At 40.5% G+C, this 9,448-nt stretch overlaps 1 protein-coding gene across 1 annotated transcript; it reads right to left on the bottom strand.

Moving 5' to 3' along the window:
• Positions 1-2,435: 2,435 nt before the first annotated feature.
• LOC122084502 (probable LRR receptor-like serine/threonine-protein kinase IRK) lies at positions 2,436-9,216 on the bottom strand. Its single transcript, XM_042652795.1, has 2 exons — positions 6,880-9,216; positions 2,436-4,171 (listed from the first exon to the last, which is right to left on the bottom strand). Exons 1-2 carry the CDS (start codon positions 8,337-8,339, stop codon positions 2,716-2,718), a joined length of 2,916 nt encoding a protein of 971 aa, XP_042508729.1. The 5' UTR covers positions 8,340-9,216; the 3' UTR covers positions 2,436-2,715.
• Positions 9,217-9,448: the final 232 nt, after the last annotated feature.

Raw genomic sequence — 9,448 nt, forward strand, 5'->3', positions numbered from 1 at the left:
ACCATATCTAGCAAGAATTCAACTAGTGGCATATAGATTGGCACTGCCCCCATCATTGGATGGTGTTCATGATGTCTTTCACATATCTATGTTGAGGAAGTACATTCCCAAACCAACACATATTTTGACTCACATGCCACATGAGTTTGATAATGATTGGGCTTATATAGCGTAACCTGAGGAAATCCTTGACCGAAAGAGGACCACATTCTCTGCAACCATACCATCTCCTTAGTCAAGGTGCGATAGAGGAATCACACGAAGCAAGAGGCATCTTAGGAGGGTGAAGATGAGATGCAAAAGAAGTATCCTCAATTATTAGGCCTACTAGTTATGCTGAATTTTGAGGATCAAATTTCTTATTAGGTGCAGGGAATGTTACATTCATGTCCAAAATCTGGTCTAATTTAAACTTTTAATGATAGGCGATGCATCGAAGAGTATCAATATTGGTGACCTATCTGTTGGGACAGGATGACCCCTCGTGCTTGTGTAAATGTTGTAGACAGAGTTTGAAGGGTTTCAGACCTCCGAAGTTTTGGTATTTAGTAACCTAATCCTGTTGTTTTATTCTACACATGCATAATAGATATTCCCCATTTATTGTCTACGAGTCCCTATGGGTGCCTCCCAAATTGGGCAAGAGTACTGAAGAATTCATGTTAATACAATATAACAGAATCCACTGGTGAGACCTACTGGGGGATCTATACTACCCAGGTCCAGTTAATGACTATGGGGTCCAGTGTGTCGTGTTCATACTTCCCAATATGTTTCCCTATGCATAAAGCATCACTTCTAGTGATCAATTAATACCTTATCGAGCCAAAGTGGTAACCCCTCCAACAATGAAGTTAATGGGTTTTGGGTTCTTGACAAGACTAAGGCAAACAAGTCTTAGTTGCTTGTGCCATTTATTACAAATTCAAACGTGAGAGGGAGGGAAAAAGAAAAAAGGAATGAGGAGGGAAAGACGCAACAAGATAAATACAACCTCATCAAGCAATCTGATTTTCAAGAACAAGCTCAAATGGAAATCAACACTCGAAAAACAAAGTGAGAATCAAAGTCTCAACAACAAAGAAAGAAGAATACATATTAAAATATAAAAGAGCAGCAGGCCAAATTGACTCCAAGAGGCTAGGGGATTGTTATGACTCAGCATTAACGCGGAGGAGCTAACATGTCTACAGCTTTGGGTGATTATGTGTAGGCGGTTAGGATCCGTGGAGATAGGATCCACTACTCGTACGATCACCTGGTCGTACGAGTTTGTATCCAATATCTGTTCCACCTTCTGCCATTACAAGGATAAGGAGAGGTATATTTGAGAATAAAAAAGACAGGTGTTGAACGCTAACTCGTATAACCAGGTGATCGTACGAGTAACTGATCCGTTTTCATATATATATATATATATATATATGTGGTAGAGCATATTAGGAAAAGGTAATGAATATAGAAATCCTCTCTCTCTCTCTCTCTCTCTCTCTCTCTCTCTCTCTCTCTCTCTATATATATCTCTCTATATATATATATATATATATATATGTATATTCTAGGAGGTAGCTACCCTCGAAGTTAGCTTGAGATTTGTTCTTACCGCCATTAACGGATACCTGTGTATCAGGATAGAGTCTCATGCATGGGAAGAGGCCAACCACCTAACATTAGCATCCCATTGTTCAGCAAGGAACTTGTTTTGATTGGTCTCTTTGCCTGAGAAGGTAGACCGACCACATAGATTGATCACATCCCATTTGATCGCTCTAATAATGGAAGTTCTCGAAGAGGATTTCTTCTGGAAAATTCTGAAGTTTCTTTCCTTCCATATATGTGCCACTGTAGAGCAAAATGCAAGCTTGCCAAGACATCCAACATTATTTAGCCTCCCAATTGGCTTCTTCAAGAATATTCAATCCAGGCCTATTGGATAGGGAACATAGGTGGCAAATTTCTTCCCATATCTAAGCCGTACCAGAGGCTCTGGTTTTAGCAATTCTTGGCTATCCATTCATGGACTAATCCAGTAACCCAATTGATCTCCTGTACGATACATTGATAGAAACAAGGCAAACTTGCAAACCCATCCATGGAAAATTCAACATTTTATTCTGATTCAGAAAGTGGAACTAATCTCTACATACATTTTCATGTTTGGGTTCAAACCCAAATGGGTTTTCCAAGAAGTCAGGAAAATAGATCTCAGAAAAAAACTCAGTGCGAGATGGAAGGGGGGAAGGGATGTTGCAGGAAATGATGGTGGTGACTGCAGCTGTGAAAGATTGGAGGTAATGGCTATGGTGACAGTGACGGTGACGACATCAGCGGTGACGGCGGCGGTGATAGTGGCCACGGGTAAGGGTGGTGATGTAAAATTATGATTGAGGTTATGATTGAAAATATGAAAGTAGTTTCACAAAAGAAGACCAATGGAGTCGGAAACAATATCTTATAGGGTAGCATATAGCACCCGGTGAAAAGGAATCCGGTCAATTTAACAGTGAAACTGAAAGAAAACTACAAACAGAAACCCAAAACACAACCTAAATAAGCCAAACAAGAATCATAAATGGATATGGCTTAGGCTCTTCTTCTTTCCACTACTCTAGTGTAAATTAGATAATAAACCGGATTCCTCTTCGCCGGAAAACCCCACTGTTTATCTAAATAATCAAATCAGGTTTACTGCTTCTCCATCAAGTATGGTCAAATTCATCCCAGTTCTTCCTGGCCTTCTGAAGGGCATGTGATCAGCTCCAATATATTAACAACCTCTGCCATTTCTGGCCGGTTTGATGGCACCTGAGATGTACAGATCAAACCTAGCTTCATTACCAGAATGGCCTCCTCTGCAACAAAATTAACCCCCAGCCTTCTATCCACGCACTCCTCCACCCTGCCTTCCTCCAATGCTCCTCTGACCATGTCACAAAGAACCACCACATCATCCTCCATATACTCCACAGGCCGTTTCCCTGTCACCACCTCCAGGATCAAGACCCCAAACCCATAAACATCGCACTTCTCAGTTATCTTCACTGTCGGACATGCAAACTCAGGTGCCATGTAGCCGAGTGCACTTTGTATCTTGCTACTCAGAACAAAACGGTCTAGCATTGGAAGCAGCATTGCCAAGCCGAAATCTCCAAGCTTTGGTTCACCAGAACTGTCGATCAGCACATTGTTTGATTTCAGATTATAGTGGATTACATTCATCCGGTGCAAGTGTGCCAAGCTCCTTGCGGTACCAAGAATTACATTGAACCTCTTGTGCCATGAGAGGAAGCTTCCACCTGCTCCCTCATGGAGATGCTTATACAAACTACCACCAGATACAAATTCATAAATAAGGAGCTGAAGTGATGGAGTCCAGTAATAGCCTTCAAGTGAAACAAGATGTTGATGCCGGATCTTCCCAAGCTTCTTAACTTCCCTCTCAAAATCTTCTTGGGATTTGACAAGGCTTGAGACAGTAAGCTTCTTAATGGCAACAGGTGAACCATCTCGTAGGACCGTTCTGTAGACAACTCCAAACCCACCACGACCGAGCTCACAGTCCTTGTTGAGCAGCGCATGGGCCCCAGCGCTGAAGTCAGGATCACCTGAGAACATTACAAGCTTGCCAGAGTTGACATCAGTGGTAGGGGAATAGCTGAAATCATCACCCCCTGACAATGTGACGGCTGCACCTCCATTACGAGTGGTAGAGGCCCGAACTCGAAGATTGAGGACAGTGACTGCAATCACACCTAGGGCAATGAGGGAAGCTGCACCGATGGCAATTAGAGCAGAGATACTGAGGATGGTTTTCTTGTGACTGAGGTTTGGAGAAAAGGATCCTACAACCGAGGAGTCGGAGGATGAGTTCGGGTTTAGGACAATGGGTTTAGGAAGGACTCCAGGACATGAACGGTTGACTATAGCACCACAAAGGGATGGATTACCAGAAACTGAAGAGGGTGAAATGGTGTTGAAGATGCCACCAGGAGGTAGTTCGCCTTGGAGATGGTTGTGGGAAACATTGAAGGAGACAAGATGAGGGAGATCGGCAAGCTGCTTGGGTAGACGTCCAATCAGGTTGTTTAAGGATAAGTCAACTATTTGAAGGTTAATAAGGTTCACTATGGTTGCAGGGATTGGGCCTGAGAGATGGTTTTGTGATAGAATCCTGTAAATAAGGCAAAATAACCAAAGAGGAAGGGAAGGGGAATAAAAGCTGTTAAAAGGATGAAACTTAAAAACAAGAGGTTTAAAACTAGAAAAAGTCAAGCCCATATGAAAGACATTTAGATTATATATAGAATTGTAGATTAAAAAGAAAAGAAAACTGTTCATGAAGATTTTTATTATTTTGTCAGTAAGAAATTAATTTAATTAAGAACCCAAGCAAATTTGAATCCTCACCAAAGACTAAAAATGACCTCGCAACTGTTAGTTTCAGATTATAAAAAATTCTTCCCAGTTTTATCATTCAGATTTCCAGGATAAGTCCAGAAGCAGAATCTCATTTGGATGCTTGGTTTCTGGAATTTGTTAGAAGACATGGGCATACAACGACCATCATTCCTAATAAAACAGATTTGGAACGGGTAACAGCTCACAACTGCTACTCATTCTAAACTTTTTTTTATTTTTTAATCAATAATTCTAACATGATTTTTGCACCATTAAAGCCACCCAGGAAAATGTCTAAACTTTAATAAGCCACTCTGATTAAACAAGATACTCAACTTATGATGAATTATGAATACACTCCCAAAGGTTTTGGACACCCATCATTGATCAGGAATTTGGTCCGTTTACTATTTGATTTACACAAGGCTTATGATTCTTTAAGTCATAAGTTCCAAATTCAGGTGATGCTGAAATGGGTTTTCCAATGAAGTCTGTAGGATGGGTGAAGCATGTGTGAGGTTGGCTTTGTTTTCTGTTCTACTAAATGGCAGTCCAGCTGGTTTTAATTATAGAGGTATTAGACAAGAGGATTCTATTTATCATTATCTTTTCACCATTGATATGCAAGTATTTTCTGCTCTTCGGAGGAGTTGGTTTCAAAGGGGGCATGTGCAATTTCTGCCCCAATGCAAGGCTATGAATCTATCTCATCTTATGTTTGCGAAAGACCTGATGATCTTTGTGAAGTCCAATCGTAAATCTATTTTAACTAGTTTCGTTACCTCAGAGGAGTTCGTTACCTATTATGGGTTACATCTCAACAAGGCCAAATCCTCTATTATTTTAGGGGGCATTACTCAAGCTAGCAGGCTGCAAATTTTAGAATTAACAGGGTTTTCTGACACCAAACTCCTTATCCGCAACCTTGGTGTTTATCATATGTTGGTCGCTTGCAATTGATAACTTCAGTTCTTCATGGGGTGTTATGTATATTGGTCTGGGATCTTTGGCTTACTGGTAATGTGATTCACAAACTTGAACCCTTGTTTTCCAAAATTTTAATGGTCGGTGCCAGCTCTTGTGAGGAAGACCAAATACATAGCTTGAGATTCAATTAAAACACCTAAAGATGAAGGAGGCCTTGATATTAAGTGAATCAAAGACATGAATGTGGCAGAGATTATTAAACAAATGTAGTGGATAGTTTATGGATCCATTGGGCTCTAACACAAATATCTAAAAAATAACTCTATTTGAACTGTAAAACCCCCTTAGAAGTATTCATGGCTATGGGGAAAGATTTTGAAATTTAGGAGTTGAGTTGATCCTATGGTGCAACATCTTATTGGAGATGGGCTTTGTACGAATTTTTGGTAGGATAGATGGCATTGGGTTATTGTTCTAATTAATATTTTTGGAGATAGAATATGTTACGATGTGGGTTCCACTAGAATGGCTATGGTAAATGACAGCTTACAATATGGAGATTAGAGTCCAAGCCCTTTGGTTTCCTTTAATTTATTGAACATGTGGAGGCAGCCACCAAATTTGAGAAAACTCCGTTCAGACTATGATTTGGTGGTATGGAAAGGTAATTCTACTGGACTATTTACCACTAAACCAACTTGAGAGTTGGTTCGTGTAAAAGCTTGTCAGGTGGATTGGGTAGATGCAGTTTGGTTTGCTGGCAATATTCCATAGCAATCTTTCACAACTTGGAGATGCTTACTAGATACATTATCTACTAAGGATCAACTTCTTAGGAAGCGTACTGGTGTTGGTTCATTTTTGTGTGTTCTTTTGGGCAGGTCTGGAGAGGAGACCATCTAGTATTGACTATCAGTTCACAGCAGCTATATAGAGGGATGTTTTACGATTGTGTTCCCAAAATAGGAATCAAAGGCACAATGCTATTGGAGTAACCACTTGGGTCATGTATGACTTTGGTGGAGATGAGTCCATTGGTACGGTAAGCAAGTTTGCCTTTTGTTCTACTATTCATAAATTTTGGTAGGAGCGGAACTCTCATTTGCTCCAAAATAAAACAAGGACGCGGCCTCTGATTTCATCATCCATTAAGGAGGATGATCTACTAAGATGCAACTCTATTATCTTTTCTGGTGATCCAAGCCCCATAAATAAATTTTCTATGGATCATTGGGGAGCAGATATCACAGGTAGTTAAAGTCCCAAAACCATGCTCTTCGACGTTCCCACCTAAAAGTTCTTTCCTGACAAATGTAATTATCCTTAATTATCAAGGGGAAAAAAATGGCAAACAGCTTTGACTACAAAATAAGTGTTGTGGTTTTCTTTTTTTGGTAAGGGTAGATACTATGGTTTAAATTAGGGAATTTGGGGAACAACTAACCCTATGGGCAAAACTTTGCCAGAAAGGCTTCCAGAGAAACTCCATTTAGTTTTTAAAATGATGCTATAAGAATATATGAAATGGAGACAGCAGTAGGGAAGGTGACTTACAGATACATTAACAACGAACACTTTGCAATTTGGTTTGGAATTTTTCCAGCTAGGAAGTTCTTCTCCAACCTCAATTCCTTCAAAGAAATAGCGCCTCCAATTTCAGAAGGAATGCTTCCATTTAATCGATTCCCACTCAAGTCAAGAACATTTATAGCCTTTAATTGACCTACGCTAGCTGGAATACCACCAACCAGAGAGTTCATGGACATATTCAAGTATTGCAAGTTGCTAAGAACCCCAATATCTCCAGGAATTTCACCAGAAAATAAATTGTCAGATAAATCCAATAGATGTAGATTTTGAAAGGAAGTCTCCCCTGATGAAGGGAAAAGATCATTTATCTTTCCAATCAGTCTATTCTCTGACTGCATAGCCACCTGCAAACCCGTTCCAAACATCCACGCTGGTAAACTACCATTTAATAAATTCCGGCTAAAATCTGAAGAAGAAAGGGCTTTGCAATTGATCATTGCCTCTGGCAAGCTCCCAGTTAACCTGTTCCCAGATAGATTCAATACCTCCAATGACTGAAGATTCCCCACTGAATCTGGAATCTGGCCAGAAAATCTGTTACCAGAAAGATCTAAAGTCTGAAGGTTTCTCATTTCTCCAATCCATGTAGGAACCTCTCCCACAAATGAATTCCCACTCAAACTTAGAGAATTGCAATTAGTAAGCTTCTGCATTGAATCTGGAATGCTCCCTGATAGAGAGTTCTCGCTAAAATCAAGCAATTTCAAAAGAAAACAACCTCCAATACCATCCGGCAACTGCCCAGAAAACTGGTTCCTACTTAAATTGACTGCTCTTAAATTATACAGACCTTCAATACCTTTCGGAATTTCTCCCTCAAGCAAATTATCTGACAGATCAAGTGAGCGAAGACCATTCAAAGACCAGATTCCAGAGGGCAGCGAACCATAGAGCCGATTTGAGGAGAAATTCACAGCTGCCAGTGTGGAACATGAGCTGAAACTCTGCGGGATCTCTCCGGACAAGTTGTTCGTGGCAAACGAAACTACTCTTAAAGAGCTACACTGTCCAAAAAGCTCATATGGTACTAACCCAGAGAAATTGTTCTCACTCAGGTCAACAATTTGAAGGTTCTCAAGCCGTGCTAAGCTGAAGTTAATGGTCCCCGTAAAAGTGTTCTTCGAGAGGGACAATTTGCGAAGAAATTGAAGTTGCAGGAGACCTCGGTTGATCCGCCCGGAAAGGGAGAACCCATCAAGATTAAGTTCTGAGACACGATTGGTTCGAGGGTCGCATTTCACGCCGACCCAGTTGCACGGACTGTTATCATCTTCGTTCCAAGTTATCAGCTTCAAGCCCGGATCTTTGACGTCGACCTTGAAAACAATCAACCCAAGAACGTCGTCGCTGAGAGTTGGATCCACAGATCTCACAAAAGCTGGAACTAGAGCGAGAAAGACTAAAAACTCAAGTAGCTTTCTCATTTTAATCGTTATCAGAGAAAAAATGTTACGCTGCCATTGTTGAACTCAGATAACCTCGTTGTAAACCCAACTCGAATCTGCCAAATGTGAAGGAAAGATACGGAGATGGACAAATCTAAGATAAAAATAAACAGAGTATACCTTACACCAACGAACACCTGAAAAGCCCAAAAGCTTTAGAGACATCAAGAGCTAGACAGTGAGGATTCGTGAGGTTAAAAATGATCAAACGGTACGGTTCTGTGGATACTTAAATAAAAGCAGGGGATGGAAAATGACTCTTGCATTTTTTGTTTTCCCAACTCGGAAGAACCAAAAAAAAAAAAATAGTGAGATTTCCTGAAGAATCGAGCTCAAATGACTGGTTTAACAATGGAAAACTTTATAATCAGAAGATTCTTGAGCTCTTCTTCGAATACAACTACTAATGCCTCTTCAATAACTGCTCGAAGATACAAGAGCGAAGAAAATCGAAATCTTCAGTTCAAGGAAACCCTCTCTTCACTTCCCAAAGCAGAGGCAAAACCACCATTTTCAAACCTTCGTAGTTCAAAAGAGCCCCAAATGGAAAGGAACAGAAAGAAAACAAGACAAAATCGGCAAAGTTACGATCTCTAAGTTGAGTAACGAGTATTGTAGCAGCTCCGGTAGATTCTCCTCTGCTTCACAGGAAATGCTACCGGAATCTGCAGAAAACCCAAGATAAGAGACGATTTCCGGTGACTAAGGTTGGAGATGGAGAATCTGGAGTAACCAAGAAACTCGCTAGTAACTGCCGACACGCCGGGAGAGTTGAGATTTGAGAATGTCTAAAAGCTTCATCCCTCATTAAATGCTTTTCTGTCTCTATCTGAGAGGAAATAGCTTTAATTAAAGCAGTGAAAGCGAAAACCTGGTAGATGTGTCTTCTTTATTGTGATGGTCACGTGAAACTTATTGGATCAGCTGGTCGTATGACTCAGCATACAACATTTCTCTTTTTCGTTTTCAAATGTTTTCTTTTTATCCTTGTAACGATAGAGGGAATGGTTGGTGGAACGATGAATGTCTACCGCGGATGCCATGGTGCGATGAATATCGAATGGTCGAAATAATATTAACATATGCTC

The sequence above is a fragment of the Macadamia integrifolia genome, chromosome 1 (assembly GCF_013358625.1).
Source record: "Macadamia integrifolia cultivar HAES 741 chromosome 1, SCU_Mint_v3, whole genome shotgun sequence".
Taxonomy (NCBI): Eukaryota; Viridiplantae; Streptophyta; class Magnoliopsida; order Proteales; family Proteaceae; genus Macadamia; species Macadamia integrifolia.

Bases quoted from the DNA above. Each gene is read 5' to 3' on its own strand.
- LOC122084502 (XM_042652795.1), bottom strand. From the start codon at position 8,339: ATGAGAAAGCTACTTGAGTTTTTAGTCTTTCTCGCTCTAGTTCCAGCT. The intron at 4,172-6,879 runs GTAAGTCACCTT...CCTTATTTACAG, and splicing joins TGTTCGTTGTTAATGTATCT to GATTCTATCACAAAACCATC.